Source organism: Equus przewalskii, chromosome 15, assembly GCF_037783145.1.
Source record: "Equus przewalskii isolate Varuska chromosome 15, EquPr2, whole genome shotgun sequence".
Taxonomy (NCBI): domain Eukaryota; kingdom Metazoa; phylum Chordata; class Mammalia; order Perissodactyla; family Equidae; genus Equus; species Equus przewalskii.
The window spans coordinates 28,251,145-28,269,080 of NC_091845.1; the positions used below are offsets into that span (position 1 = coordinate 28,251,145).

Sequence of the window (17,936 nt, forward strand, 5' to 3'; positions counted from 1 at the left end):
TCTCATCAGATCACAAGTAAGGTGAGGGCAGAGAGAACACTTTTCATTTCCCTAACTCTTTATATCTGGCCAAGTTCCTACCCTAAAGCAGGTACTCCATAAATATTTTTTTGAATGAAGGTACATGATTAAGATGTTAAGCCAAGAGGCTCTTACTCTTCCTTTTTCCACAAGATTCGTAATCATGACAATGATTCCAGTGTTTTGTTCCCAAATCATCCTCCAGAAATCTTCAAATGTAGACTTTAAAGGTCCCTGGGTGGCGATGTAGGCTTTCGCTTTGTTGTAACCCTTCAAAGATGACACAGCACAAAGTAAGATGAAAGCAGTATCACAGACCACTTAATAATTCAAGTGCCTTCCATACTGAATAGGCTGTTTTTAGTGAAAGCTCTGTGCGGTATCAAAACACATTCACACAGTCTCTGTGGCACTCTTCAATGATCAGAAACAGGTTTATAAAAACATTTCTGACTTACATCGACATAGTTTGCATTAATGTAGTCGCTGTGCTTAGAGTCTTTTCCTGGTAAAGGTCTTAACTTCACCCTACTGTGATCATCTATAGAGAATAAGAAAAAAAAAAAGCAAAAAACAAAATGTATAATTCAAAAACTAGCAGCATTCTAAAGCACAAAACAAGGCAAATGCAATGTGGCATCTCCCAGAGTGCCCCCAGAAAGCTTCTGGCAGAAGAGCAACTGAAAACTCAAAGACACAGCATTCAAACCCATCTCAAAACACAGGGACACTGCTGTCTTGTGCTCTGACCAGTGCATGCCCAAGAAATGCAAACTGAGATCCTTATTAGTTCATGTGAAACAACTGCTAGTTGCGACCCTCCAAAATTTCCTTGTTCTATATTTTAAAACCAATTTCAAAGGCTTTTGATTACCTATGCCCCCACTCCCTGTTAATACAAATATAAAAAGGTGATTGTTATATTGAGTCCAGAACGTCTATTTTCAGGAGATTGCACTGCTAAATTCAGTCGGACTCCCTGCCACCCCAACATAACCTATGTAATTGAGGGAACCAGAGCTGCTTCTAAGAGTCATCTCATCACAGGAATCTGAAGTCAATGATCAGATTTTAGGATTTACTTAACCTTAGTTTATGAACAAAAGGCAGGTGGTATATGTACCTCCAGTTTCCCAACAGAGTGAGCCTGTATTTTTAGGATAACAAAGAAAAGGAAGCTGAGGTCATAATTTTTTCTCTAGCTACAAACAGAATGGGCAAAAGCCACTTTACATTTCTGTTTATTTTCATGATCATAAATGGCTATTCAAAAAGAAGTCCAGGGGCCGGCTCCATGGCCGAGTGGTTAAGTTTGTACGCTCCGCTGTGGCGGCCCAGGGTTCGGATGCTGGGCGCGGACATGGCACCACTCGTCGGGCCACGTTGAGGTGGCGTCCCACATCCCACAACTAGAAGGACCAGAAACTAAAATATACAACTGTGTACAGGGGGGGTTTGTGGAGATCAAGCAGAAAAAAAACATTGGCAACAGTTATTAGCCCAGGTGCCAATTGTTAAACAAAAAAAAGGAAGATTGGCAACAGTTGTTAGCTCAGGTGCCAATCTTTAAAAAAAAAAAAAGTCCAATGAGTGGATTAGCTTAGACATTACTGACCTCAGACTATATCAAGCACTTTTTGAAACTCCTCTACATTCTTGGAACTGTGAATTGCTTTTGTTGCTCTGAAAAACTCTCAGACTACAGTTGATATGAACAGGGGCTGCCTGATATGAATAGGCCCAAAATGAAAAATTTCTCCCAAGGCATCTGGATATAAACTGGTATGCCTTAGGAGGCTTTTATTGTATATTGTTATTTCTCAGAATGACAAATAAGAACACATACTCATCAGGTTGCAAAATTCATATTTAACCAAAAAGGTAATAGACTGGCTAAACAGATCAATATAGGAGGTGGCATGGTGGCATCCACATATACCTTGCAAGTTGTGCTCATTCTGTGAGAGAAGGCTTTTCCTACATTGTGTTTCTGGCAAATTCACAGACTAATTTTACTTGTTCCAATACATTTCTGTGCTTCTCTCTGCTATACAAAGGCATTAATATAGGGGTAGACCAAGGTAACAAGTGATGTGCCCAGAATCTGATCAAGTGGCCAAGAGAACACCAAAATCCAACTCTCTGAACTTACGAAAATAAAACCACATCTCATTTGAATTTGTGAAAGTAAAATCTCAAATGGACTTGTGAAAGTATAACCACATCTAACCAAAGATAGTGATTTTCTAGCAAAACATCATGATGCTTGGGCATATCATACAGAAGCTGCCTTGATTTCCTCCCCCTTCTTTGCCGCATACTTTCAGCTACTACAAAGTCACTACAAGAAAAGGTTGCTACGGCAGAGAGAATGGTTTGTGTGGACATATGCAAAGCATATATGTGTATATATCCCTGCCTGACTTATATGGTTAGAAATGAGGGATATAGGTGGACAAATCCTTACAGTCTCAGGAAGCTGAGCCTCAACTGTGTTGGGCAACAAATACTGCCAGAGTCAATTTATTCAAAGACTGGAGAGAAAAGAAGTTTGACTCTTCTTCCTTGTTCTCTTTTTTACCTCCTCCTCATTCCCTGAAATGAAAGACCCTGAATAGCCAAAGCAATCTTGAGAAAGAAGAACAAAGCTGGAAGCATCATGCTCCCTGATGTCAAACTATATTACAAAGCTATAGTAATCAAAATAGTAATGGTATTGGGCATAAAAACAGACACAGATCAATGGAACACAATAGAGAGTCCAGAAATAAACTCACATATACATGGTCAATAAATTTACAACCAAGGAGCCAAGAATATACAGTGGGAAAAGGGCAGTTTCTTCAATAAATACTGTTGGGAAAATTGGATAGCCACATGCAGAAGAATGAAATAGACCACTATCTTACACCATACACAAAAATTAACTCAAATTAGATAAAAGTCTTGAATGTAAGACCTGAAGCCATAAAACTCCTAGAAGAAAATATAGGTGGTAAGCTCCTTGACGCAGGTCTTGGCAATGACTTTTTGAATCTGACACCAAAAGCAAAAACAACAAAAGCAAAAGTAAACAAGTGGGATTACCTTAAACTAAAAACCTTCTGCACAGCAAAGGAAATCATCAACAACATGAAAAGGCAACCCACTGAACTGGAGAAAATAGTTACAAATCATATCTGATAAGGGGCTAATATCCAAAATATATAAAGAACTCATACAACTCAATAGCAAAAAAAAAAAAAAAATCTGATGAAAAAATGGACAGAAGATCTGAATAGACATTTTTCCAAAGAAGACATACGGATGTCTAGCAGGTACATGAAAAGATGCTCTATATCATTAATCACTAGGGAAATGCAAATCAAAACCACAAGATATCACCTCACACCTGTTAGAATGGCTTTATCAAAAAGACTAGAAATAACAAGTGTCTAACAACTATGAGAACTAATAAGTTCAGCTGAGGTTTAAGAGACAAGATCCATATATGAAAATCAATTATATTTCTATACACTAGCAATGAACAATCTGAAAATAAAATTAAGTAAACACTTCTACTTACAATAGCATCAAAACGAATAAAATACTTAGAAATAAATTTAGTAAGAGCTGAACACTTGTAAAATGCAGACTATAAAACACTGTTGAAAGAAATAAAAGATGGCCTAAATAAATGGAAAACATCTCATCTTTATGAATTGGAAAACTTAACATTGTGAAGATGGCAATGCTCCCCAAATTAATCTACAGATTCAATGCAATCTATAGCAAAATCCCAGCTACATTTTTTGCAGTAATAGACAAGTTGATCCTAAAATTAATATGAAAAGAAAAGGGACCAAGGATAGCTGAAACAATCTAAAAGAACAAAGTTGGAGGACTCACGGTTTCCAATTTCAAAACTTATTACAAAGCTACAGTCAGTAATCAAGACAATGTGATACTGACATAAGGGTAGATATATTGATAGATATATAGACAGATTAATGGAACAGAATTGAGAGTCCAGAAATAAACCCTTACACTATGGTCAGTTGATTTTCAGTAAGGCTGCTAAGACAATTCAATGGGGAAAAGAAGAGTCTTTTCAACAAATGGTGCTGGGACAACTGGATATCAACATGCAAAAGAATGAAGTTGGACCCCTACCTCATACCATATACAAAAATTAACTCAATGGGTCAAAGACCTAAATGTAAGAGCTAAAACCATAAAATTCTTTGACAAAAACATAGGTGTAAATATTCATAATCTTGGATTAGGCAGTGGTTTCTTAGACTTGACACCAAAAGCATAAGCAACAATAACAAAAATAAACTGGATTTCACCAAAATTAAGAAGAAAATGTGCTTCAAAGGACACCATTAGGAAAGTGAAAAGGAAATGCACAGAATGGGAGAAAATATTTGCAAACTATATATCTGATAAGGGGTTTGTATCAAGAATGTAAAAAGAACTTTTACAACTCAACAGTAAAAAGACAAGTAATCCAATTAAAAAATGGGCAAAGGATCTGAATAGACATTTCTTCAGAGAAGATATACAAATGGCCAATAAATGCATGAAAGGAGGCTCAACATCATTAATCATTAGGGAAATGCAAATCAAAACCACAATGCATTCATATCCATCAGGATGGCTATTATTAAAAAAAACAAAGTAGCAAGTGTTGGAGAGGATGTGGAGACATTAGAACCCTCACATATTGCTGAAGGGAATGTAAAATGATGCAACCACTTTGGAAAACATTTTGGCGGTCCTTCAAAATGTTAAAGTATGACCTAGCTATTCCATTCCTTCGTATATACCCAAGAGAATTAAAAGTATATGTCTGCACAATACTTTGTACACAAATGTTCATAGTAGCATTATTCATAATAGTCAAAAAGTAGAAACAACTCAAATGTACATCAAATAATAAATGAATAAACAAACAAAATGTGGTATATCCATACCATGGAGTATTATTCAGCCATAAAAAGGAATGAAGTACTAATACAAGGTACAATATGGATAAGTCTTGAAAACATTATGGTAAGTAGAAGAAACCAGACACAAAAGGCCACATATTGTATGATTCCACTTAAATGTTCAGAATAGGCAAATACATAAAGATAGCAAGTAGATAAGTGGTTTCTAGGGACTGGGGAAAGGGAGGAATTAGGAATGACTACTAATGGGTAAAGGGGTTTCTTGTTGGGGAGCTGAAAATGTTTTAAAATTAGATAGTGGTGATGGTGGTATAACTCTGTGATTATACTAAAAACCACCGAAATTCACTTTAAATTCAAATGCAAATTTAAATTAACTTAAATGGGTGAATTTTATATGGTGTGTCAATTGTATCTCACTAAAGTATTTTTTAAAAAGTTTACCTACAGTAGTGTTCAAATTTAAGTGGTCCAATTTAAATGCACAATTTTTTATTTAAATGCATTTAAGTGCACAATTTAAACACACTAATTTTATGTAATGTCTTCCTTACCATAGTGTATGTTAACCATAAACATCTGTGCCCTTGCCCTTAATATCAAAGCAGATATTGCTGCCAGTGACCTAAGCCCCAATGTCTACGAAAATTGGCATTCTGCCACAGAAGTAGCCTGAGCTCCTATGCTATTTCTTGAGGCTCCATAAGAAGGCAGCTTATTTGTTTGAGTCCTGAACCTCCAGGATACTTTTAACCTTGGAAATATGTTGGATAGGACTAAGCACATGGGCCACAAGGACTAGAGGCTCACCACTTTAGGTATGGATCAACTACCTGACTGCTTTGAAATTCAGTTTACTTGATTCAATTCTCAGTATTTCTATTTCTATTAAAAGCCTTGGCTCTCACTGGTTAAAAACAATGTCAAGATAGCCACATGACATTAAAATTTTGGTTCCCAGCATTGGATATGAAATCACTTCATGTGAAAACAGTCAAGCTCAGAATATTTTCTTTCAATCGCCTTAATACTAAGCTGAGATCTGACAGCTTAATAAAAGACTAAGAGGGCAGAAAATGTCCCCACTTCTTCTTATACACAGTTGAAGATGAGCTAATGAGAGGTTAACTTGCAAGTGTAATTCTTTCTTGGCATCCTGATTCTGATTGCTTGGCTTTCAGCTTATACCCAGCATGAAGATTTAATTTCCTCGCAGTTGAAGATAGTTTCTAGTTTATTACTCACATGCTAAAATGTTGATGTATCTGTTTTTGTGCTTGTTATCTGGATGATTGGAATGTTCTGCAGTGATGTTCATATCAGCCGTACAGCGTTGGACTTCCTAGTGAAGAAAACAAACAGAAGATTTCAAAGATTTTAGACACAACTTAGATGTTCAACAAGGTTGTACAAAGAAAGGAAATATTTACACCCAAAAGCATAAAGTATTTACTCACTCCCTAGCCACTGCCACCATTACCTCCCCAAACTCAACTTCAGAAATAGTTACTGACATACTCATAACAAACGTATGAAGGATGTGAACAAGATAAAAGGATTTCATTCCTTACTAATTCATCAATCACGTTCTTTATTCCAGATTTTGACCTAGGCAAGGGGATTACAAAACAGTATCTCTTTTTGAATATGTCACAGTCTGATGGGTGAGAAAAACATGCCAAAAGGTAACAACAGCCAAATGCGATTAATAGAAAAGTGGCCTGAAGAAACCATCATGGGAGCATAGAGGAAGGCTTTAGACAGGAGATTGTTCACCTGTGTCTTAAAAGATGAAGAGGAATATTACAGGCAGAAATATAATCTCCACCATGAATCGCAATATGCTTACAGGCCTCTTGCCTTGGTTTATAACCAGACTGCAAATTGACTATAAAGACTCAGTCCTGAAATGACACTAATATATAGCTCAATCAAGGGTCATATCTGGCTCAAACATACATGGTTCTGATGAATTATTTGTTAACTCTAATTTTGTTTAAATTATCCTTTAGAAAAACAGCAGTGGAAGATGCAACTCTCTTCAGCTACCTTTGCCATGGATATAAACATCATGTATTAGCATAACACAAGGTTGCTGAAAAGTCAAATTTTTCTACGCTGTATGCCTCAAACCAAAGAAAGTAGTGGAGCTAACTAAGGGAAGTCATTAGTAGCGCACAGCTGCTACAAAGAGCAGGAGCAAAGTGGCACAAAATTATCAGGAGAAATGTTTTACACATAACAGATGTAATAGAGTTTAGGAGCATGAAGACTTTTTTTCACAAAGGAGTTGCATAGCAATTATGGATGTTTTCCACAGCATTTACATTAGGCATAATGAAAACAAGTAACTGGTTGTCTTTTATATTCACAAAATACTTCTGGGAGAGGAGTCTCTCTCTTCTCTCCAAGGAGGAACTCACTGTAATCAAAGAATTTAACTAAGGTATAAAAACAAAGGGTCACTATCTGTACAAAGAAACTATTCATGGACTCTTGATTCTTAGAAGCTGTATATTGAATTTTCTGTAATTGTAGGCCTTCCCAGTTGTCCAAAATAAATAAATAAATAAATAAAATAAAGCCCCACAGGCATTAATTCAAGACACCTCTCTGGGGAAATTGTGTGTTTCATGACAATCCTTACCCTTTTTCACTCTTACTAAATGCAATAAACTCTGATATTTTCTATTTTATTCTAAAATGGTTTATAACCTATGGTTTGGCAAATGCGGGTTTTAAAGGGTCTTAAGGCTGCCTTTGGCTCTTTTCTCTAAAATAAGATAACAAAGTGTGGGCCGATAACAAAATAATGAATCTGATATCTTGACATCTACAAGAACATAAGCAATACTAGCCATACTCAAGAGTATTTGGAGGACTGATCTTTTAGAATTGCCTTGAAAGACTAAGGCATACCCTTTTGAATAGTTTCAGGGGCAGAAAACTTTGAAAATGAGTTTGTATTCTGAAAGACATTAATTTAATCTCTACACAAATCCCTGAAATAAGCTGACATCCTTTTGTTTCTGGGTTTTGAAGGTCATACCTTTGGCATGTATTGTTCAGGGCTGAGTTGCTGAGGTACCTCGTGCTGAGCAATCTTAGCTTTTAGTACTTTAGTGTGAGATTCACTTTGTTTATTGCTATTTTTCCCCACTTTGTGGATCTGACCACCCTAGCTGTGGACTGAGGTTGGGCCTCTCTTTTTTTTTTTTTCCTGAGGAAGATTAGCCCTGAGCTAACATCTGCCAATCCTCCTCTTTTTTTCCTGAGGAAGACTGGCCCTGAGCTAACATCCGTGCCCATCTTCCTCTACTTTATATGTGGGACGCCTACCACAGCATGGCTTGCCACACAGTGCCATGTCCGAACCGGCGAACCCTGGGCCGCTGGAAGTGGAACATGCGCACTTAACCGATGCGCCACTGGGCCAGCCCCTGGGCCTCTATTATAATGCAACTGACCAAGACTGCTTGGGAGCAGCTGTCTGTGCTGTTTAAAGCAGTCATTCAATATAACCAATCAAACTCTTTGTTATCTAAAATCCTTGGTCTGATCCGTTGCCTCTATTTCACTTTTCCAATTATGTGAATGACAGAAAACAAAGAATAGTCATAAATAATGTTAAATCTGATCTTATTAGAACCCAAGGGCTTTGCCTAAGGCCTTCTGATTTTGTCTTGTGGATAATAATGTCATCTGTAATTCTTTGCAGTACTGCTTGGCTCATTTACATGCTGATAATATCATCTGATCCTGGAGTGGCTTTTCTCCATCAGAACTGGCATTTCAAAGTTAATGTGATTTTAATAGGTGTTAAAACCCTTTCAAGTGACACTGGCCAATGGAGTGTGTAGAGTAAAGTTACCTCTTCAGCAATCTGATAAACAGTTTAAAATTTAAGCTTGTTTGGATTTTACTGTCTATATAACAAAGCTGGAATTCTCAAAATGAATATTCTGAGTATTAACAGACACAGAACTACAGAAGATAGCCAACTGAAAACAAGAGGTTTAAAATAAAGTCAAAATAAAAAAGCGAACAAAAACATTAAAAGTTGATATACTCAGAATTCTTGGGAGATGAAATAGGCTAAACCACCTCCTGCCTGGAGTCATTAATGTGAGAGGCTGTCAAAAGGGCATGTGGAGACTTACTGTCCTGCCATTCTGTGGCTCAATCAGAAAAAATAATTCAACAAAGATACACGTAGAAATCTTTCACATTACTCAGCTTCACAAAACAAGCTGAAAAGAAGATATTTTGAACCTAGTGACCAAGTGTTACATTGAGTACGTATCACATTCTTAGTATCTGAGTTCAGGCAGCCCACAATTGTGTTTAGGGGACTATTCTACAGAAGACTGATACATTTAGGTCATGGCTACAGCCTGGTGGTTGCACAGTGACAGACACAGAGCTGGCCCTCACCAGGTTCTGGTTACACTGCATCTTCCTGCCTCTACTCTCTGCTCAGGCTACAAACTGCTGCCAGACTTTCTCCAAATGCTGCTTTGACTTTGTTATTCTCTTACTCAGAAACCTCTGGATAGATTCTAAATTCCTCAGTGAGGCTTGCAAGGTCCCATCCTATCTTCCACAAACTCCCTTCCCAATGCCAGACAGTTTTAATTCCCTACCCTTTGAAAAGACCATATGATTTCCTGCTCTTTGCTTTACTGCCGTTTACCTTGCCAAGAATGCCTGTCCTCCTCTCCCCCTATCTGAATCCATATGTCTTTATCTAAAATTACTGCCTTACCCCTCCAGAAAACCAACCGATCTTTGGAGAGTACATTACAGTACCTATCATCCTGCAGCAGGTCTATAAAATAAAATTATTTTTCATATACAATTTATGAATGAACTCACTTTTCCCCTCACTCTTCATAAAACCTCAACCAACTATGATTTTCTTCATAATAAGGGTTTAAAAATGTTTTTCTTTAAGACATTTAAGGCCCAAACTGGCATTTTGTCACAGATGCTCTGGAAACTCTATGAGGTCATTTTCTGCCATCTCGCAGGCAGCAGTCTTTATGCAGCATTATGCCTAGGTCTAGGGACTCCCTATTATGTGTCATCAGCAACATCAGAAGTCTGCATCTTACATAAAGTGATTGTGGCTACTGGTCCCTCAGCACATGGGCTCAGGTGGACAAAGCTTTGTTCTCGTGATTTAAGATGAGCAACCAGTCCCAATTTAGCTCAGCTGGAGTTAATTGTAACAGAGGCTATCCCCTAGAGGATCTCGTCCAGGGGAACTGGACCTTTGGCCTCATCTCGGCACTCAGCCTTTATGCTTGTGATGCTCCTGACCCCTGCCTATTAATTCTGTCGACCCACAGGGCCTTAGAGCTCCCTCCTTTTGAAAGGTTATGCTAGCATTGCACCTTTGGAAGCCTCCTGTATCATCGCCGTGGAGGCCAGGGAAGAGTGAGGTTGAAGTCAGCTCAGGTAGCCAAGCGAACAGAGTCACTGAACACTATCCCGAGACAAGGATTGATGTTATTTCCAGTGACTGCAAAATCTGCTAGAGCTATAATGTCGCTAGCTTTTAACAGTCTCCAAAATTTATCTGACAAAGACAAAAAGCTTGCTTTCAGCATCACGTCGAGACAAAGATTCAAAATTACCAGCGAATCGTTCTTCTCATTCTCCACCAAGCAACAAAGTTCTGAAAATATGATAGCTGTTCACCAATTTTTTTTCACTTCTATCCAACATTTTTAAACGAGATGGGGCATCTAGAACTTTTGGTGAAATACTCAATCAAAATTCATAGGTGCCTTTCTCCTCTGCACTCCTCCAGAACTTTATATCTGTGGTGGCACTTATTTTGCTTTGCCCTCTTTCTGCTTTAGTTGTGTACACTCTGGTCTCCACCCCCACCAGACTGAAGTCCCGAAGGGCAAGGTCTCTGTCTAATTCATCTTTCCATCTTATATTATGTCCAGAGAATTAGAAGGTACTCAGAAACTATTAGATGAGTTGTTTTATCTCCTCTTAATGGCGAAATATAAACTGTTAAGTGGTATTACTCTATAACCTTAAGATTAGTTCTTTGACTAACTTTAGGCCTCTATTCAGATATTGTAGAAGATTTCATAAGTCAGATTCTCAGCTATCTGGGAAGGTTCTAGATCACAAAGATCATGCAATGGGCTCCTGGTACTCTTAGTAGGGGGGATCCTTATTTTGGCTGCTCCCTCCAACCATTTTTGCCAAGGCCATTGTTGCTCCATCAGCTTCATGGTCAGTTTTAGACAATCAGTGGCAATTTTGGTTTCTTCTCTGACTTCCGCTCAGTACAGGACACGACTACTTTAATGAGAGTCTGAAGGGCATCAAAGTTATACACAGGGGCTCGGGTCAGATAGCCCTGGTCTTAAAACCTACTTCCGCCATTTCAAAACTGAGCTGCCCAAAGCCTCAGCTTTCTCATGGGTAAAGTTTCCTCGTCTGTAAAATGGGGACAATAAGACAGCACCCACTGATTGATGGGGTAATTCTGAGGAATGAGTGAAATAATCCACATGGTAATAATCCACGTGAAGTAAATGCCAGCCATCATTACTCCACATAAAAAGATCTGGAAATCTGGGGTTGAGGTTACTACTCTCTTACCATAATGAGGATTTTGTTATGTTGTTTTTTTAAATCACACAAAATCTCTTTTCCTGACCTTCCTTTTACAGCCTATTACTATCTCTTGTTTCTAAAACAGCCTTAATAATTTCTTATATACCCTGTTACCAGTTTTCCTTTTCAGTAGAGCTACCAAAAAAGGAATGATACCACTGTTTTAAAATACTTCAAATTTTCCCTAATTTAGAAGACGACAGTATATTAGTGAATTTTCCTGCTGTCTCATTCCTCCTCTATGTTGCTGCCTTCCTGTGCTTTTCAGAGGAAAGGATATTCGTCCTATTCTGAATAGCTCTGATTTTAAACCTTTCAAAGCAGAAGAGATTGCAAAAGGACAACAGTAGAACAATGCCTTCCTCCTCCCTGTTCCCCTCCCATAAATACCACCTAATAATCCTTAAGCTATAAAGTTCAATACAGGCAATGAAAGCTCCTAGCCACAGTAATTATTTTAAGGCTAGAAATAGGGTGCAGATGCCCAGGATTTGTTAACAGGCTTGACTTTGATGCCGCCAAGCCCATTTTAAGTCAGATCAAGTTTACAGAGGTATAGCTGATTATTTTGAATAATTAAATGGTGTCAAAACCAGCTGTGATGAATAGCACTGGGGTCTCAAATCATAAATAATTGAGAAACTGGAGTTGCATTTGATCATCCTGATCAAGTTCTGTTCTCTAGAGGATAAATGTTTGTCCTGAATACCATCAACATTGTTAAATGCCTCAATATTCTTGCTCAGTCATCCAGCCAACAGTCAATTGAACTAAATCACTTTAACACCACACGCATTTGCTGTCCTCATGAATATAAAATGTTTGACTTTAAACCATGTTCTTTGTAGTTGAATAGGCACCTTTTTTGGTAAGCATCTAATAGCCACATTAAATACTTGACATGTTTTTGTTTGTTCCATGAAACATACGACTTTGCAGAATAAATCAGAGGGTCCCTTCTCTACCACCTTTGCTTTCATTCTGCTCAAAAAACAAAAACAAACAAAAAACTAAGAGAAAGACAAAGACTTAATGTAAAATGACTTGTCAATATAATTGCTTTTATGATGGCCTTTGGGGACTCCAAATTTGCATAGAGACAGGGGCTTTTGGTCCTATTTTTATTCCTCATTGTCCGTGCAAAATAACTGCACCTCCCAGCTGAATGGCTCCTGGACGGTCTCAAAGTGCTTGCCTTCCCTCACTCCATTTGACCCCTTAACCAATTTTGTGAAGAGAGGTGGGCAAGTTAGCATCATCATCATTATTTCCATTTTAAAGCAGAAAGGAGACAGAAAGGAAGTGCAGAGAAAGGAACTGACTTACCCACAAAGCTAGAAGACAGCTGAGCTGCCATGAAAACTTGGCCTCCTCGGCACAACTCTTGCTGCCAGAGATGTGCCTTAGTTAAGCGCCTCAGTGAAGAAAAGGGCAGTCTGTTTAATAGCTCCTCATTGACACCCTGTCACTGCTGAACTGGCAGGGAACCCAGAGTTGGCAGGGTGGTGCGTGCTGCTCTCTACCTTGTTTCCGACACACCAGTTCTTAAAATCAGAAGGCTGTGTTAACCCACGTCTTCTCTCCAAGGATTAATAATCAGGAAAACAACAACAATCAACCTTTGCATGGGCTCCACAGTTAACCCAGCACTTTCAAAGATGTTAATCATTCACTTTTTCCAACAACTTTAGGATGTAGGTGACATTAGTGCCATTTTTGAAACGAGGAAACTGGGGATCAGAGATGAAGTGACTGGCCCAGGGACAACGAAGCACACTACTGTGGAGCCAGCAACCAGTTCCTCAGACTTCAAATCTGTCTCCACTACACCTTGTGCATCCCAGAAACGACTTGGAATTAGGAGCCCTCTGCTTTACATTGTACCTGTTGTGCCAGTTACAATTAAGATGAATAAAGAACCAGAGTTAGTCTTTTCTTTTCTACCACTAAGTCTGTTCTTTCATGGAAGTGCATGTTTAGGAAGTGTGCAACCAACTCCCTTTCACTTCATTTTTACTGGGGAAAGAATGCCTGTTAAAATTATAAATGTAAGGAAAAGAAAACAGTTTCCACTTTTCTCATTACTGTTTTCTTATGCTTGGAGTAAATTCATTTCAAGTTTATAAAAATCCCTGTAAATTAAGAGTTAGGTTTCTGGAAATTAATTTCTAGTTTTGAAACATACCTCAAAATCCTCGGAGAACCCATGCTGGTTATTAGAATAGAGCTCACCAATGTGTTTAACAAACTGTTTGACAGGAATGGCTTCCATGTCATCTGTGGGAATAAAATTATATTCAGAGTCATAAAGAATACTTTCATAAAACAAATAACACTGATAAGGGATTACTGAAGATAAATATTTGACTTTTGCAAAGTGATATAATTGTCTCACTTGAAATAGATGTCTTCAAGAAAAGTCGCAGGATTTATTTTACATTAGGATCTCATTATGATTTTGAATGCCTATAAGCTAGGTTAAATATGGTTTTTAAAAAAGGTATGTAAAGAATTACATTTTTCATATTCAAGGCAATTTGCATGGTTAAATCACCACATCATACACTTAACAAAAAGTCTGAACTTACCAACGGTACTTATTTGTCAAGAAATCTTATCACAACCTAGATTTTTTTTTTTAAATTGCTATTCAATGAGGTCCAGCTTGAAGTTGGAGCAATTAAGCTCTATTTCCAATCTTTGAAGACTAAGCAATCTTTATACACTATTACAGATAGATGCCATTGTACCAGCTGGCTTTGGGTACAATGCCATCTATGTTTAAGTGTTCAAAATTTTAGTTCAAGACAGCTGTGTCTACATGATGCCAAATAATCAGTCTGACTGAATTAACTGGATTTTTTTGGTGTTGACAGACTAGGTATAGATTCAGGAAGACTCCACATTCTAATTTACTGTAGTGTCATTTCAAAAGGACATTGTCAGTTCATGAGTCCAAAGTGTGTTTTAAGCTGATTTATCCAGATCCATTCTGATACTTGAGTACTGCTGTAAAACTGCCACACCCCACTAACTGGAGCTCCCCAACCTCCCTCCTCCCTTCTTCCCTCGACCCTCCCCCGCAAATATTTCCTTTTAAAAATACTCTGCTGAATTTGAGATAAACAACAGACATGACATTTACTTTATTCAGAGTGAAAGATCTTTGGCAAAAGCACAAACATCTAAACTGCCACAGATGCTTTTCTTAGCAAAGGGTATGAAGATCTGTATGTGTAAATGAGGTCCTACTTTGGCAAGAATGTTATAGATCCAGGCCTGACAATCTGATTTCTCTTCATCTGGTGACAGTTAACATTGACTATGTCATTCCTTCTCTACTTTCTTTCGAGAGAGCAAAGCTCTAGGGTGGCTTTTTGCATCTATTGACATTTTCAAACTTGAATCATTCTAAAGCGGAAAATAGCATCTCTTATACTTTGTTTAAGGAAGGTGACTTATATGTTCATACTCCAAATTGCTTAGCATACAAATGCTACTTATCAAATAGGTGATGCTCTGTAAGCATAAAGTCTTTCTGTGTGAACAATTAAAGACCTAATCATTTTAATAGGCCACCTTATGAAAAAAATTGCCAAGTTATTTACAAATATTTCAGGATTGAAGATGTTCATGAATATGCAATCATTTTGCACGCCCAAGAAATCTATAGCTCCCATAATGATGTAACCAGCATTAACAAAGTAAGCAGAGCCAAAATGTTTCCCCAGAATATTTAGCAGAATGCACAGTTCAAGAAAAATTTCCAAAATTATCCGATCACTTCACTTAAAATGTTTAGAAGTAAGCAAATACCACAATAATGATCACGTGGCAAAGAAATGATAGTTGAGAAAAGGGTTAATATGTACAAAATTGGAGAGTCTCTAAAAGATTAACCCAAGAATAAACTCATCTTTGCACAAGAGGCTAAATAAGTGAGACGGGACACAACCTAGCCCCACAAATACTTCAGCATTCAGCCTGCAGCATTTCTCTCCTATTTATTTTGAAATGAAAGACAGAACACTGTTTCCAAGGGCAGAGTGACATGCTTAATAGTGTAATAGGTTAAGGGCAACATTTATTCCATAATGATAGTTCAGAAATGTAGAGTCCCAATAAACTTATGGTGCCATGATTAAGCACACGGATACTAGTTCAAAATAAGAAAAAAACTTGTCAGCTTTAGAGCTACTTTACTTTGCAAACCACAGAGTTTCAAAGGTCACAGCACAACTCTAGTCATTAAAAAAATGCTTCAGGTTAACAATTTATTATTTTTTTCTGCAAAGTGCTCAACTCTAATATCCAAGCTACTGCCATACATGCCTAGAAATCAGTCTGCCTGCTACCCCCATGGCTAGACGCAGCAAAAATCCAGCAGAGCTCACTACGATAATCATGGAAATACATGACTGACTAGTCTCTCCAATTTGCCTCTTTGTCCAAGGAAGTCTAACCACACCCCTCTGAGTTTCCAGACACCACCAGTAACATCACAAAACTGCCAGACAAGCAGACACACACACACAGATACACACATGCATGCCATACTGACCACCATCAGCTACCCAGATAACACATTATTTGTCTTTCAATCAAGATAAATGAAACTGAGGGGTCATAAATCTTTTTTCTCAATATGAAGATAAATATAAGGCTATGGCTAATTAGAAGTCCTAATAGTTTTCCTCTTATATAGTTTTTCTATTAAATTTCTCTCAACATGAGCCAGATAATTATAAAACTACTGTGACCGGCAGAAGGCCAAGCAATTAGGACAGCATGACAGACCTGATCTGTTCAATTTTTATCTGGAAAGACCCTGTAATATAAGAAGATATCCATCTGTACAATGTTATTTCCACCTAAACATCTGAGTTTCATAAACGAATGCAGAGAATATTAGCAGCACTAAGTATGGACCAGGCAGTTTCTATGCCCTTTACATGTATTAACATGTACTCAATCTTCCCAACAACCCTAAGAGATGGGTACTATGTTCATACTCATCTTACAGTTGAGAAAACAAGCTCAGAAAGGTTAACTGAAGGCTAGAGCACGGCAGCAGAAGCTGGCCGCAGGATCAAGGTAAAGAGTGCTCTGACTTGGAAAGAATGGCTGTCATCGGGCCAGAGGGAAAGGGAAACCACTGGATGAGGCATTTACTGAGCACCTAGGACTCAGCCAGATATTAGGGAGATGGTCTTTGTTCAAGGGCAACCTTTGCTTTGGAGAAATGATGAATACAAGAAAGTGAGAGGAAGAACAGTGTGTAATTACATGGTACAGATGTCCAGTGCCATAAAAGGGATGGATCTGATGACTTAGGTGAGAATAAATGCCACTGATGTAATGGTGGGGGGAGGAACACAGAGGAAAAAAGATAAGCTGGAATCAAAGTGAAGATGTTTTCACTAACTACAGTTCGATGGGAGGTTGTTATGGAATAATGAAAATGGTCTAATGATAGAGTCGGTATAACCAGAAGAATCACCATTTATTAAGCCCTGAGTGGTTGTCAGGGACTATGCTACATGGTTTTCATACATCTATCTTTACAACAACTAGGTAAAGGGGACATTGTTATCCTCACATTAAACATAAGGAAACTGAGGCGACTAGTTCAAAGTGACACAATTACCATGTGGCAGAGCTGAGATTTGAAACCTGGTGTACTGAACCCAAAGCCTAGGCTGTGCACTGTGATGCGCTGTTTGTCTTCATTCTCAGAGCACCACAGTTTCAAGGAACGGCAAGGAATTAAACAGACTATCTGAATCTGAGAAAATGTTACTTTATAATGTTGTGCGAATATTTTTACTTACAGAATTTTCAGATAGCAAAGGTTTAAATTAGGCAAATATGGGACTACTATTATCACTAAATCACTCCATTTTAAAATGTTTCATATAGTCAGTTGAGAATCAGCACCTGAGAAGTGGGCTTATTGTTATTAAATAATATTATTTAATTCTTTTGTGGTTGGAATTAAATTCTGTATGTAAGATGCCTTTTATTTTTGGTGAATCCACAACAAAATGTCTGCATGTACCACTTCTGATGAAGCTTGAAGTTAGTCTCTGGTTTCTAGGTACCAAAAACAGAGCATTAGAAAAGGGTGAATGTGGGGCTGGCCCGGTGGCATAGGTATTAAGTTCACATGCTCAGCTTCAGCAGCCCAGGGTTCACGGGTTCAGATCCTGGGTGCGGACCTACACATTGCTCATCAGGCCATGCTGTTGCAGCATCCCACATACAAAATAGAGGAAGATTGGCACAGATGTGTTAGCTCAGGGCCAGTCTTCCTCACCAAAAACAAAAAAATAAGAG

The 17,936-nt window shown here is 38.0% G+C and overlaps 1 protein-coding gene across 6 annotated transcripts in view; it reads right to left on the bottom strand.

Annotated features, from left to right (window-relative positions):
* Positions 1–17,936, bottom strand: part of PTPRG (protein tyrosine phosphatase receptor type G) — a 676,181-nt gene that overhangs the window by 29,695 nt on the left and 628,550 nt on the right. For all 6 annotated transcript variants that reach the window (XM_070576964.1, XM_070576965.1, XM_070576962.1 and 3 more), the window contains 4 exons: positions 13,786–13,877; positions 6,201–6,297; positions 480–562; positions 157–291 (listed from right to left, as the gene is read on the bottom strand). In XM_070576964.1, the coding sequence (XP_070433065.1) occupies positions 157–291; positions 480–562; positions 6,201–6,297; positions 13,786–13,877 (407 nt within the window). The remainder of the gene's footprint in view (positions 1–156; positions 292–479; positions 563–6,200; positions 6,298–13,785; positions 13,878–17,936) is intronic.